The sequence below is a fragment of the Megascapheus bottae genome, chromosome 16 (genome assembly GCF_031878675.1).
Source record: "Megascapheus bottae isolate mThoBot1 chromosome 16, mThoBot2.hap1, whole genome shotgun sequence".
NCBI classification, from domain to species: domain Eukaryota; kingdom Metazoa; phylum Chordata; class Mammalia; order Rodentia; family Geomyidae; genus Megascapheus; species Megascapheus bottae.
The window spans coordinates 4,128,048-4,143,028 of record NC_143524.1 but is presented as its reverse complement, the minus strand read 5'-3'; the positions used below and the strand labels follow the sequence as shown (position 1 = coordinate 4,143,028).

The window sequence follows — 14,981 nt, the reverse complement described above, 5'->3', positions numbered from 1 at the left end:
CCGCCGGGCCCAGGCTGCGCGGCCTTCAGGCCGTGTGACTGTGAAGGGCCGACCGGGGCAGAGGGCGGCTGGAGGGGACGGGGAGCCGCTCCCCGGTGCCCGGAGGGGTGTCGTGCTTTGTGGGGGTCGGGGGTCACCGCCCTCCCGGGAGGGGGGGGGGCAGGGCGGCCGGCGCAGCTGGCCGGCGATGGGCGGGGTCACCGAGGCGGAGAGTGTGTTCAGGAGAGGCTGGGTGGGGGGAGGGAGCACGCGGAGGAGGAGGAGGAGGAGGAGGGCGGCGCTCGGTGCGCAGGCGCGAGCCGTGGGCCAGGCCCCAGCCCTGGAAGGAGCGCCGGCGGGGAGCGGGGGCGGGAGGCCGGCGGGAGGGCGTGCGGGCCGACTCGAGGGGTGGGGAGCGGGGAGCCGCGTCGGCGTCGCGGGCGACTCGAGGCTGACGCATCCGCGCGTGCGCGCGCCGGCGGCGTGTCCGCTTTCGAGGGGAGGGACGCGTGCGCGCTCCCGTGCGCCCGGGGAGAGCGGTAAGCAGCGCAGGGAGGCTGGCAGGAGGTGGGGGCGGGGGGCTGGGGAGGCGACGGGAGGAGGGGTGGACGGCGGCGCCTGCGCAGTGCGCCGCGGAGAGCTGTGTGTATGTGAGAGTCTGACGGGTTCAAAATGGCGGCGGCTGTTTCGGCGGCTCCTCCTGTGTGAGGGAAACAACACCCCTCCCCGGCGGCGGCGGCGGCGGCGGCGGCGGCGGCTCGCCGAGCACCTTCCCAGCTCCCGGGCTCGTCGCCACTCTGCCTCCCCTGGGAAGGGGGCGCCCTGGGAGGAGGGGCCCGGCTAGGGGGGGCCCGCATCCCGGAGTCTTCCCTCTGCGACTGGGGAGTAGCCGGGGGCTCGTCCCGCAGCGCGGAGCCCGGGCTGAGGCGGGGGGACGCGAGGGCAGCCCGGGCCCCCGGCCGGCGCGCCGCACCGCTCCCGCCCTCTCCGCCCCCCGGGGCGGGGGCCCGCGTTCCGGGGGGCCGGGCGGCGCGGGGAGCCTCGGCCCAGCCGGTCTCAGCTGATCGGCCGCCGCTCCCGGGCTCCGGAGGCGGCCGGCCCAGGGCTCCGCGAGGAAGGCGCCCCCGCGACCGTGTGACCCGGGGCTCGGGCCCCGGCCCCGGCTCGTGCCCCGGCCGCCGACCGCCGGCCCGGGGGAGGCGGGGGCGCCCCGGGCTCGGCGCAGAGGGGTCGCGCTCCCCGCGCCCGACGCCTCCGACGCCGGCGCTCCGGAGCCGGGAGAGGAGGCTTGATTCTGCAACTGTTTCCTCTCCTTCCTGGGTCGCCCTGACCCTCTCTGGATACTGGACTAATTCACGGAAAAAAGAGAAGACGACGACGTGTGGGACTTAGGCTTCCCCTGCTGTTGGAATCTTGTGCTCCTCAGTCGGACCAGAAGAAGTCAAGAGCAGAATCCCCGGTGAGATTTCCCCCTCCCTCCCCTCGCCTTGGGAAGTTTGGTGCTCCGTGGTGCCTAAAGACAATGTAAAGTTTCTATGTCTTTTTTTTTTCCTCTCTCTCTCTCTTCCGTCCTTCTTTTCTTTCTATTTATTTATTTATTTTTTGCGATGGGGAAACCGTAGAAGCATAAATAGGAACAAGGCAAGATAGGTTGTTTTCCCCGTCCGGCCGGTGTGGCCCCGGCCCAGGGGGTGCAGACACCGTGTCCCTCCCGACCGCGGGCGAGGACGGGCTTCCTCCGGGAGGGCAGTGCCACGAACTGCTCGCCAACTATGTCATCGGCTCCTCAGGTCTCCTAGCAGTTCCGAAAGGATGCCGTTAACGTGGCTGTAAGAATCTGCATCCCCAGGGGAAGCCATTATCTGAGAATATGTATAAAAATGAAAATCCGTGCTTGGTGATGATGTGGCTCGACTGTGACACCCTGTAGTTTTTTTGGAAAAGAGTGTGATTTACTCGTACTCATGGGTCGAATCATTTCGTTCTTTACTTGATCAAGAGCAGACGATTCGTTTGTCTCGATGTGCAACTCAGATTTGTTTCAGAGCTGTACACTTCTCTGGTGGAGGGTAGGTCTGGGAGAGGAAGGTGATGATTGTTGTGTACAGTCTTACTGGAAGGGTATGGGTAAATTGTTTTGGAGTCTTCTTCAAATTTCTTGTCTTTTTTATATAGATAAGTCTGCCCTTCTTCCCAACTTAGTTTCTAATGGATGGTGTAAGAAGTAATTTGTTTAAAATCCGGAGTTCAGTTCATCTGGTCAGCTAGATCTCTGGAGATAAAAGTCCTAGACTCTTCTTTTTGAAATTTAACTTAGAATTTAAGTTAGTTATTTTTATTTACTTTTGGCTAATGCTGCCATGGAGGAGAGCTTTGCTAATTGCCATCTCGTGGGCAGAACTAAGTGGTGTGGCCTGTCCATAAGGAACAGAAACCAACATTTCCCATTGCCTAGGCCTCCAACGGTGTAACACAGTGTTAATGTTGAACATGACAAGGAACTACTTGCCTGAGAGCAGAAAGGTCCCAAACTTATGAAAAGGAACCTGATTTTTCCCAGCATCTAATTTAATGCACATCTTAAATACTCCTTTCTGTGAAAAGAAAGCCGAGAAGTTTGAGACCAGTGCTTATCCTTGCTCATATTATTCTCTAGTGTTGCAATCTGGTTCCTAAGGAGAAAGAGGAAGGCAGCCCTGGAGTGGTTTCATTACACTACTTTCCACCGAAGAGTAAGAGATGGAACCCGAAGAAGAAAGGATTCGTTACAGCCAGAGATTGGTTAGTATTCTTCCTCCCCCCCCTTCCCCTCTTATTTTAAAATAATTATTTTGTTTTCACTTGTGAACTTAGTGTTGGCTAAACTTTTCAGGCCACTTTCTGTGCGCAAGAGGAATGGGGAGGTATATTGATTTCTTATTTGGATTTGGCCAGGTAGTTGGAGTCTTAATAGTTACTGTGTTGGGAAGAAACCATTGCAAAAATCAAAGGATTTTGTGGATCAAGGTTAGATAATGATTCCCAATTAACATATTGATGTTATGAATAAATCTTCTTGGGTAAATCATATTAGAATAGTAATAGTAAGGATAAAACTGGTAGTGCTAGTTCTATATAATTTTTCAGGATTATGTGGTATCAAAATTTGTAATTTTCCAGCTGGGAGAAAGTGGATTTTAACAAGTTAGCACTTTGGAATGTTTGGAGGATTGTAAAGGGTATTGATTAAAGACATATATAGTACTAGATACTGCTAAGGTTCTGTGTTTTGGAAAGACTATGAGATATATTTTGTTGAAAGATACTTTACATTTTGGAGGGGTAAGCTTTGTGTGTGTGTGTGTGTGTGTGTGTGTGTGTGTGTTGTGTAATCAGAGAACTTCATTAATCATTTTATCTTACATTCATTTCAAATATTTGTGTAGGGGCATTAGTGGCTCATGCTTGTAATCCTAGCTATTCAGGAGGCTGAGATCTGAGAATTCCAGTTTGAAGCCAGCTTAAACAGAGAAGTCCAGGGGACTTTTTTCTCTAGCTACCCAGCAAAAAGCCAGAAGTAGAGCTGTGGCTCAAGTGGTAGAGTGCCAGCCTTGAAGAGTAAAAAAAAACTAAGGGAGAGCGCTCTGGCTCTTGAGTTCAAGCCCCAGTACCAGCACAAAAATAAATGTGTTGATAAGTTAATAATAAAATAATGGTAATTTGTGTGTGTAGAGTAGGATATTAGGAAAATCACAGACTTGTAGTGTGTGAAATTTGCTGAACTAAAAGGCCTAGATAATTAAAGAAATTTGTGGTGGTTTTATTTGGCTCTGTTTTACACTGAGTTTGGGCAAAAAAGAATAGTTTCTAATCCATTTTCCGATTATTTTTCTTCTCCCCTCTCCCCCCCATCTTGGGGCTTGAACTCAGGACCTGGGCATTGTCCTTGGGCTTTCATCAAGGCTAGTGCTCTACCTCTTGAGCCACAGCACTACTTCCAGCTTTTCTATGTAATTGGTACCAAGGAAACAAACCCAGGATCTTTGTGCACTAGGCCAAACTCCGGGCCTTTGATTTTTTTTTTTTTTTTTTTTTTTTTGCCAGTCACGTAGCTTGAACTCAGGGCCTGGGCACTGTCCCTGGGCTTTCTCTACCACTTGAGCCACAGCACCACTTTCGGATTTTTCTGTGTATGTAGTACCAAGGAATGGAACTCTGGTCTTGCATGGTAGGTAAGCAGGCCAAACTCCTGGCCCCCGATTTTAATTCTTTTGGAGAAAGGACTCACTCTCTTTTAATATTTATTTATTTATTTAATTTATTTATTTATGGGTGAGGGGGCTTGAACTTGGAGCCTGGCACTAAACTTTTTCTCAAACTAGTGCTTTAGCACTTGAGCCATAGCTCTACTTGATAGTTTTTTGGAGATAAGACTCCCATGGACTTTCCTGCCTTGGTTAGCTTTGAACTGTGATCTTCGATCCTCAGATCTCACCTCCTGAGTAGCTAGTATTGTAGACATGAGTCACTGGCACCTGGCAACTTTACTTTTTTAATGCGATTGCTAAAAAGGTATATGCATCAAGTATTTAGTGTGGTGGGCCTTATTCAGATATTTGCTGTTTCTTGTCTTTATCTATGTGTTGACTTTATAATTCTTTTTTCCCCAGTCCTGGGGCTTGAACTCAGGGCCTGAGCACTGTCCTTAGGCCTTTTCCTCAAGGTTAGCACTGTGTCACTTGAGCCACAGCACCACTTCCCCACTTACGGTTTTTCTATGTATGTGGTACTGAGGAATTGAACCCCAGTCTTTGAGCATGCTAGGCAAGTACTCTACCACTAGGCTAAACTCCCAGCCCTATAATTCTTTTTAAAATGTTTTTATTTTTTGTGCTGGTAGTAGGCCTTAAACTTGATATGGGCAATGTTCCTTAACTTTGCCAAGTCTGGGACATTACCACTTGAGCCACAGCTTTGCTTCTAGCTTTTTGATGGTTAATTGAAAATAAGAGTTTCACAGTCTTTCCTGCTTTGGCTGGCATTGAACTGAGATCCTCAGTTCTTAGCTTCCATATTAGTTAGGATTATAGGAGTAAGCCATCAGTGCTTTACTCTTTTTTTTTTTTTTGGCCAGTCCTGGAGTTTGAACTCAGGGCCAATCTCCACTTCCCATTTTCTAGAGGTTACCTGGAGATAAGAGTCTCAGGTCATTTTTGTGTCCAGGCTGGCTTTGAACCTTGATCCTCAGATCTCAGCTTCCTGTAGCTAGGATTACAGGCATGAGCCACTGAGCTCTACTACTTTGAGCCACAGTTCCTCTTCTGGTTTTCTAGTGGTTAATTGGAGATTAGAGTCTCACAGTGGACTTTCCTTCTGCCCAGACTGGCTTTGAATCACAATCCTCAGATCTCAGGCTTGAGCCACTGTTTCCTGGCTGGGCATTAAACTTTCACTCAGCTTTTTCACTCAAAGCTGGCACATTTTTCACTTGAGCCACACCTCTAGTGCTGTTTTTCTGCTTATTAATTGGATATAAGAGTTTATCTGCCCTGGATGATTTGAGTCTCAATTTCAGTCTTCTAAGAATCTAGGGTTGTAAATGTGAGCTATTGATGCGTGTGTCGACATTTCTTCTTCTTCCTCCTCTTCCGTTTTTGTTGAGTTGTAGGACTTGAACTCTGGGCATAGGTGCTGTTCCTGAGCTCTTCAGCTCAAGGCTACCACCCTACTCCAAGAGGCACAGGGCCACTTCCAGTTTTCTGGTCATTAATTGGAGGTAAGAGTCTCATGGACTTTAGCGCCTGGGCTGCTTTGAACGGAGATCCTTAGATCTCAAACTCCTGAGTAGCTGGGATTACAGGCAGGAGCTACTCCACCCGGCTGGTGACTGGTTACTATATCACTTTTTTTCTTTTTTCTTTTGTGGGTTGTAGGGCTTGAACTTGAGTGCTGTCCCTGAGCTTTTCAGCTCAAGGCTTCTGCCCTACCCTTGGACCTGGGTGTTGGCCCGGAGCGCTTCAGCTCAAGGCTACTGCCCTGTGCCTTGAGCCTCAGCCCACTTCCCATTTTCTAGTGATAAACTGGAGATATGAGTCTCATGGTCTTTAGTGCCCTAGTGCCCACGTTGGCATTGAACGGCGATCGGCGATCCTCAGATCTTATCCTTGTGAGTAGCTAGCTGAGCCACAGAGCCTGGCTGGTTGAGTGGTGACTGGTGACACTATCACTTTGAGCCACAGCGCCACTTTTGGTTTTCTGGTGGTTAATTGGAGGTAAGAGTTTCCTGGACTTTCCTGCCAGGCTGGCTTTGAACCACAGTCCTCAGATATCAGTCTCTTGAGTAGCTAAGATTATAGGTGTTAGTCACTGGCACCCAGCCTCAGCGTTTCTTCTTTTTCCTCTCTCTTTTTTTGCCAGTCCTAGGGATGAACTCAGCGCCCGTGAACAGGTTCCTGAAATTTTACTTAAGGCTAGCACTCTATCACTTGAGCCACAGCACCATTTCCAGCCTTTTCTGTTTATGTGGTACTGAGGAACTCAAGGGCTTCATGCATGCAAAGCAAGCACTTTACCACTATAAGCCACATTCCCAGCTCTACAATCCACTTCCCCCCCCCCCCCCCCCCCCCCCCCCCCGGGCCTGGGCGATGTTCCTGAGCTCCTCGGCTCAAGGCTACCACTCTACCCCTAGAGCCACAGCGCCAATTCCTGTTTTCTGGTGAATAATGGGAGATAAGAGACTCATGGACTTCAGTGCCTGGGCTGGCTTTGAACTTGATCCTCAGATCTTAGCATCCTGAATAGCTAGTTTTATAGGCGTGAGCCACCACACCCTGCTGGTGACTTGAGTTTTTGAAGATGGCATTTAATGCTGTATTTTAAGCATAAATCCCATTTATAACATAGCTTTTGGTAGTAGAACATCTTATAGTTTATTTGATTGTCTTTGTCTTTATATGGTCTCTGTGCAGTGAGTGTTTATATTGCAGAATTTTTTTTTCTGTCAGTTATGGGGCTTGAACTCAGGGCCTGGGTTCCTTGAGCTTTTTTTGCTCAAGGCTAATGAACCACAGCTCCACTTCTGGCTTTAGGCTGTTTATTGGAGGTAAGTGTTTCATGGACTGCTACCCAGGTTGGCTTCAACCTGCAGTTTTCAAATCTCAACCTCACGAGTAGTTAGAATTACAGATATGGCTACTGGCACACACAGAATTCTTTATTAATTTGGATCTTATTTGTGGAGTTTTAATAGTCACATAGTGGCTCATGATTATAATTGTAGCTACTCAGGATGCTGATGTCTAAGAATCATGGATTGAAGCAAACCTGGACAGGAAAGTCCAATTAATCACCTAAGCACTGCAAGTAAAGCTATGGTTCAAGTGGTAGAACACTAGCCTTAAATAAAAAAGCTCATGGATAGTACCTAGGCCCTGAGTTCAACCCATGGTAGTAACACAAAAGTAAATTAAAAATTTAAAAAGTAAATACACACAGGCAAGGTGAAGGACTTGCATTAAATGAAAATACTGAGAAACTGTTTTCTTTTTCTCTGTCCTTAAGATTTAGGCTTTTTTTTTTGTCAATCATGGGAGTTGAACTCTGGGCCTGGGTTCTGTCCCTGAGTTCTTCAGCTCAAGGTTACCACCCTTTCCCTAGAGCCACAGTGCCATTTCTGGTTTTCTGGTGGTTAATTGGGAGATAAGAGGGTCATGAACTTTAGTGCCTAAGCTGCCTTTGAACCTTGATCCTCAGATTTCCTCCCCGAGTAGCTAGGATTACAGGTGTGAGCCACTGACACCTGGCCATATGGGCTCACATAACTGTATATGTATTTATATATATTTTTAATATGGTGTGCTTTTTTTTTTCCCCATCTTCATTTGTGCTAGGATCAAACTCAGCCTAATGCATGCTAGGCAAATGATTTACCAGAGTTAAGTGACTAGCCCCATTTTTGTCTGCAATGTATAGCAGTGACTTTTGTTGTTTGGTAGTTGTGGGACTTGAACCACAGCTCCATGTACCCTTTTCTGGTGGTTAATTGGAGAGAAGATACACAGACTAGGATGGCTTTTTTTTTTTTATGGTCATGGGGCTTGAACTCTGGGCCTGGGCACTGTCCTTGAGCTCTTCAGTTTTAGGCTACTGCCATAACCCCTGGAGCCACAGCCCTACTTCTGGTTTTCTGGTGATTTAATTGAAGATAAGAGTCTCAGGGTCTTTAGTGCCCAGGCTGGCTTTGAACTGTGATCCTCAGATCTCAGCCTCCTGAGTAGCTAGGATACGATTACAGGCATGAATCATAGCACCCATCTTAGGATGGCTTTGAACCAGAATCCTCAGATCCTTCTGAGTAGCTAGGATTATTGGTGTGAGCCACACCTGATTCATTTTTTGTTTGGTTAGATGTGGAAAGGAATTTACCTTTGAAGGAGGTATGGATGGTTGGATGGATAGATGGATGGATGGATGGATGGATGGATGGATAGATGGATAGATTTAGGGCATACATTCTATTTCATTGAATTAGAATGATTGTTTTATACTGCTGGAGCTTTGATTTGCTTAAATGAACACTAATGGTCTTTTGTTTTTGTGCTAGTACTAGGGCTTGAACTCAGAGCTTGGATGTTGCCCTTTGGCTTTTACATTCAAGGTTGGTACTCTGCCACTTGAACCATAGTTTCACTTCCAACTTGCTTTAGGGATAAAAAATCATCCTTATATAATTTCTTTCATGCTTAGAAAAACCAAAAATAAAATCAATCAAAAGTCAGTGTACACACAACCATTCATAGCTCATGCCTATAATCCTAGCTACTTGTGAGGCAGATGGGTATCATGAGGATTGAAGTTCTAACCCAGCTCAGGCATATACATGAGACTCCTCAATTAATAGCTGGTTGCAGTGATACATACTTGATATTTTAGCAACATGAGGCTGAGATCAGGAGGTTCATGGTTCCAGACTAGTCTAGGCATAAGTTTGACCCTATCTCATTCTGTTGCTGTTTAAGGTGGCATGGGCCTCTCATGGAAAGTATAAATAGGTGAACCTTGTTATTTTTGGTTTTGGCTTTGCCAGTCTTGGGGTTTGAACTAAGGCCTTGGGCACTGTCTTTGGACATTATTTGCTCAAGGCTAGTGCTCTGTCACTTGTCACTTGTCTGTGTATGTGGTACAAGGAATTAAACCCAGGGCTTGGGGCATGCTAAGTGAGCACTCACTCTATCACTAGGCTACACTCCAGGCCCCCACTCCCCCCTTTTTTTTTTTGTTTGTTGTGGGGCTTGAACTCTGGGCCTGAGCATTGTTCCTCAGCTCAGGGCTAGTACCCCTGATCTTTTGTTCCAGGCTAGCACTCTACCACTTGATCGATAGCACCACTTTTTGTCAGTGGTGGGGCTTGAACTCTGGGCCTCAGTACTGTACCTGAAATCTTCCGTCCTGCCCCTTGAGCCACAGCACCACTTCCTGTGTTCTAGTGGTTAATTGGAGATGCAAGTCTCAGTCTTTAGTGCCCAGGCTAGCTCTGAACCATGATCCTCAGATCTCAGTCTGAGTAGCTAAGATTATAGGCATGAGCTACCACGCCCCACTTCCCATTCACTTCTGGATTTTTCTGTGTATGTAGTACTGAAGAATTGAATCCAGCGCACCATGCATGCTAGGTAAGCACTCTACCACATCTTTAAGCCATATAACCCAGCCCATAGATGGACTTTATAGAAGAGATTACTACAAAAATACAAAGGAATGAGCTAGAGGCATAAGTTAAAAGATTAGAGCATCTGTCTAGCAAACATGAGATTGGTTCAAACCCAAGGATAACTACCAAAAAAAGGTAAATGCATGAAATTTATGGTGGTGTAGTACAGTGACCTTAAAGTGTATGTGTGTGTGTGGTGTGTGTGTGTGTGTGTGACTAACTTGAACCTCAGAGTCTGGGCGCTCCTTGAGCTTTTTCTGCTCATTGCTAATGCTCTCTCATTTGAACCACAGCTCCACTTCTGGCGTTTTGGTAGTTTAATTGGAGATAGGAGGTTTGTAGACTTTCCTGTTCAGTTTGTCTTTTTAAAAATTTATTTATTTTGTTGTTGTTGTGGGGCTTGAACTCAGCCTCGTGGTACCCTTGAGCTTCTTTTGCTCAAGGCTAGTTCTCTTCCACATTGAACCACACTGCCACTTTTGAGTTTTCTTGTGGTTTATTGACTATAAGAGTTTTATGCATTTTTCTGTCCAGGCTGGCTTCAAACCACAGTCCTCAGATCTCCCCCTCCTGAGAAGCTCGGATTGTAGGCTTGAGCCAGTAATGACTTGAGGTTTTACTTGGGACTATTTTTCTTTTATTGGGGAAATGACCTTTGTTACATATATTACTATCAATTGTAATATGTGTCTCTAATCTGTATAGTAAATTGCACCTATACTTACATTTAATATGGGAAAAGATTCACTAGCTCCTGCCAATGGTAATTGTAGAAACAAATAAAAATGCAAATCTATGTTAACGTAAATACAATGTACTTGAGAGTAATGTTATATAGCCTGAGTGATTTTTTCTTGATTTCACCTATCTGGGTGGTGGTAATAAAATGTTGATAGACTTGAAAATTCATTTTGCTTATCAGTCTTGATGAGAATTTTTTCTGAAGACTATTAACCTGTTGGATGTTTGATCCTGTTAGTAGGATTTGTATACAATAGATTCTCTGTAAACTATCTCAGAGTTTTTTTTTTTCGCCAGTCCTGGGTCTTGAACTCAGGGCCTGAGTACTGTCCTTGGGCTTTCTAAGGCTAGAACTCTACCACTTGAGCCATAGCACCACTTTTGGCTTTTTCTTTTCTTTTCTTTTTTTTTTTTGCCAGTCCTGGGCTTGAGCTCAGGGCCTGAGCACTCTCCTTGGACTTTCTCAAGGCTAGAGCTCTACCACTTGAGCCTCAGCACCACTTCCGGCTTTTTGCTATGTATGTGGGGTACTGAGGAATTGAACCCGGGTCTTCGTGCATGCTAGGCAAGCACTCTACCACTAGGCCAAACTCCCGGCCCACTTCTGGCTTTTTCTGTGTATGTGGTACCGAGGAATTGAACCCAGGGCTTCATGAATGCTAGCAAGCACTCTACCACTAGGCCATACTGTCAGCCTTTTTTGTAGGGACTAAGGGCACCGTAGTTGTGGTGATATTCTAACTTTCCTTGGGCTATCCTTAAAATTGTGATTTTCAGGTTTAGCAGTTTTTAGGTTATCCTCTTTCATTCGTTCGTTCTTTCTTTCTTTCTTTCTTTTTTTTTTTTTTTTTTTGCCAGTCCTGGCTTGAACTCAGGGCTTGAGCACTATCCTTGAGCTTTCTTAAGGCTAGTGCTCTACCATTTGGGTCATAGCACCACTTCCAGCTTTTTCTGTGTATGTGGTACTAGGTAATCAAACCTTCATAAATACAAGGTGAGCACTCTTAACCACTAAGCCATCTTTCCAGTCCTCACTTGCTTTTATTCATAATTACTAGATGTAATTTTGTCTGTTGATGAAAGAGTACACTATTATAATTGTTACAGCTTCCTTCCTGGTATAGGAGAAACTTGTTGCTCGTTGCTTGTACTTGTATTGCTCAAAATGCAGTCCAGAGAATTAGTAGTAGTAGTAGTAGTTGTTGTTGTTGTTGTTGTTGTTGTTCTTCTTCTTCTTCTTCTTCTTTTTGGTCCATCATGTGGCTTGAACTCTGGGCCTGGGCATTGTCCCTGAGCTCTTCAGCTCAAGGCTAGTGTTCTACCCCTTGAGCCACAGTGCCACTTCCAGTTTTCTGATGCTTAATTGGAGATGAGTCACAGACTTTCATGCCTGGGCTGGCTTTGAACCACGATCCTCACATCTCAGCCCCTGAGTAGCTAGGGTTATAGACGTAAGCCACCAGCACCTGGCCAAGGCTAATTATTCTTATACATTAAGCTGTATTTTGGGCACCCAGCAAAAGAACTAGATTTAAACCTTATTACTTTCTCTTGTTATGTTTTGCTGAGTGCTAATTACTACTGGATTTATGCTTGTTTGGTATAGCCTTCCTTTAGCATAAGCTTTGTTAGAGTTAGGTTATTTTGTACATGCTACATATATACTGAATGTCTCTGACAGCAAGTGGAGTCAGTAAGTACTTGTTAAATTTGTTGAAAGCTCTAATATATATACATATATATATATATGTATGTATGTATAATTTTTTTGTCCTGGTGTTTGAACTCAGGGCCTCAGAACTGTCCTTGAACTTTCTCAAGGCTAGCGCTCTTCCACTAGAGACATAGTTCTACTTTCAGTATGTGAGTTGTTATTGGAGATAAAGAATCTCTAGGACTTTCCTGTCCTCGCTCAGCCTCCTGAGTAGCTAGGATTACAGGCATGAGCCACTGGGCCTGGCTAGTCTTTGTTTTTTTGTAACTCCTCCCCTCTTCTTCCCCCCCCCCCCACCCCCAGTCCAGGGACTTGAACTCAAAAGCCTAGGTGCTGTCCCTGAGCTTTTTCACTCATGGCTAGCACCCCCACCACTTTGAGCCATAATATCACTTTGGGTTTCTGGTGATTAATTGGACATAAGAGTCTCATGGACTTTCCTGCCTGCCCTAATTTTGAATCGTGGTCCTCAGATTTCAGCCTTCTGAGTAGCTAGGATTAAAAACATGAGTCAACTGGCATTGACACACAGTCTCACTCTGTATTTCAAGCTAGTCTTGAACTTGTGGTTTTAGGCTACAACTAAAATTTCTTCCCTAACAATTCTGTGGTGAACACCTAAACATATAAATCTAGATATAAACATTTGATAGCCAGTGTTAGATTTTATTTAAAATAAACGGGCACATTAAAAAAATAACTTTGAGCTTACTCTACATAATCTATTAAGATTATAGTATTGGACAGTTTGTGTGTATGTTAAGCTTTTAACTTATGTATGACACTCATATCCTTGTTTTCTGTTTTAAATTTTAGGTTCTTGGGGGTTTTCTCTGTCTATGAGTATTTGGTAAAAACTTAAACCCTAAAGATAAAAGGCAGCAAATAGTGACCAAACGAATGGTTTTGGCAAATACAGTGGTGAAGGCCTCCTGCAGGTAGGTAGAGAGAGGAGGAGGGAAGTGGGTTGCCTTTCAAGTTGTAAAGACAACAGTATAAGCATTACTATGGGTTCTATAAAGTCTATATAATATGGATATTAGAATGGTAGGACTAAATAGGTGGTATATTCTGGGAGGCACTGGTAATGTTAAAATACACACACACACGTGTGCATGTGTGCACACACTCACATGCACACGCACACGCGTGAGCCAGCAACTCCTGGCTTGGAAATAACATTTTAAACTTTTTTTTTTTTGTGCCAGTCCTGGGTTTGAGCTCAGGGCCTGAGCACTGTCCTTGGACTTTCTCAAGGCTAGAGCTCTACCACTTGAGCCTCAGCACCACTTCCAGCTTTTTTGTATGTATGTGGTACCAAGGAATCGAACCCGGGTCTTCATGCATGCTAGGCAAGCACTTTAACCACTAGGCCAAGCTCCCCGCCCAACATTTTAAACTTTAAAAGGCTTTTGCGGGACTGGGAATGTTGCTTACTGGTAGAGTGCTTGCCTAGCATGTATTGAAGCCCTGGGTTCAATTTCTCAGTATCACATACTCAGAAAAAGCCAGAAATGGTACTGTGGCTCAAGTGATAGAGTGCTAGCGCTGAACAAAAGCAGCTCAGGGACCGTGCTCAGGCCCTGAGTTCAAGCCCCAGGACTGTGGCTTTTGTAGTGGGCTTGACACTCAAGCCTACAATCTTGGCTATTGTGAACTGGGTGCTGTGCCTCACACCTATAATCCTAGCTACTCTAGATGCTGAGATCTGAGGATCACAGTTCAAAGCCACTTGTGGCAGAAATCAATGAGACTTTTATCTTCACTTAAACACCAAATGAGAAGTAAAGCTGTGGCTCAAATAGCAGATTGCCAGGTTTGAGCAAAATTAATAAAGGACAATGCCTAAGCCCTGAGTTCAAGCCTACACTGGTCCATTAAAAAAAAAGATGGTTTTGTTTTGTTTTGTTTTGTTTTTGAGGTAGTCTCACTATGTAACCTAGGCTGAGTGAGATGAAGCTGTTCTCTTGTTCCCACCTCCTGAAAGCTGGAGTTACAGATACATGTGTACCATCACACCCAATTATGGTTTAAGGTAGAATTTTCTATCAAGTACCAAACTGTAGAATGTAAAAAATGGAGTATCATAAATTCTTTTTTTTTGCCAGTCCTGGGGCTTGAACTCAGGGTCAGGGCACTGTCCCTGAGTTTCTTTTTTGCTTGAGGCTAACACTCTGCCATTTGAGCCAAGCACCACTTCCAGCTTTTTTTGTTTATGTGGTAATGAGGGATCAAACCCAGGGTTTCATGCATGCTAGTCAATCCCTCTCTAAGCCACATTTCCAGCTCCTACATGAATTCTTTTGTTGTGGATCATGGGGCCTGGGTGCTGTCCTTGAGCTCTTCACCTCAATGCTACTGCTCTACTTCTAGGCCTGGGCACTGTCCCTGAGGTCTTCAGCTCAAGGCTACTACCTACCCTTGAGCCAAGCTCCACTTCCCATTTTCTAGAGGTTAATTGGAGATAAGAGTCTCAGGCCTTTTTTGTGCCCAGGCTGGCTTTGAACCTTGATCCTTAGATCTCAGCCTCCTGAATAGCTGGGATTACAGGTGTGAGCCATGGCGCCCAGCCCTACATGAATTTTCAAGGCAGTTATTCTCAAAGTGTGGTATCATTATCAGCATCCATTCTCTGTATATCTGAAGCATATTGGAAGTATAACTATTTGGGTCTTAGATCTCAGACTTATGGAATCAGAAACCTTGGAGTTGGGCCTACAAATATGTAGCTTTTACAATTTTGTGCCTCAAATGTGGCTGCTAGGATTTAGGACCTCCTGTTCTCTGTGGCGTTTTTTCCCCCCTCCTCCACAACTGACTCTATGCTTGAGCCATGCCTTCAGTCCAGCTTTTTTT

General features: G+C 45.7%; 1 protein-coding gene across 2 annotated transcripts in view; it reads left to right on the top strand.

Moving 5' to 3' along the window:
• Window positions 1-269: 269 nt before the first annotated feature.
• Window positions 270-14,981, top strand: part of Kdm2a (lysine demethylase 2A) — a 99,177-nt gene continuing 84,465 nt past the window's right edge. Inside the window, exons 1-3 of one of the 2 annotated variants that reach the window (XM_090347284.1) lie at window positions 270-518; window positions 1,346-1,438; window positions 2,636-2,760. In XM_090347284.1, coding sequence (XP_090203410.1) covers window positions 2,719-2,760 — 42 coding nt within the window. In that variant the 5' untranslated portion in view covers window positions 270-518; window positions 1,346-1,438; window positions 2,636-2,718. Of the gene's footprint in view, window positions 519-567; window positions 1,439-2,635; window positions 2,761-12,941; window positions 13,064-14,981 lie in introns of those variants that run through there. The other variant, XM_090347285.1, reaches the window with a different exon arrangement.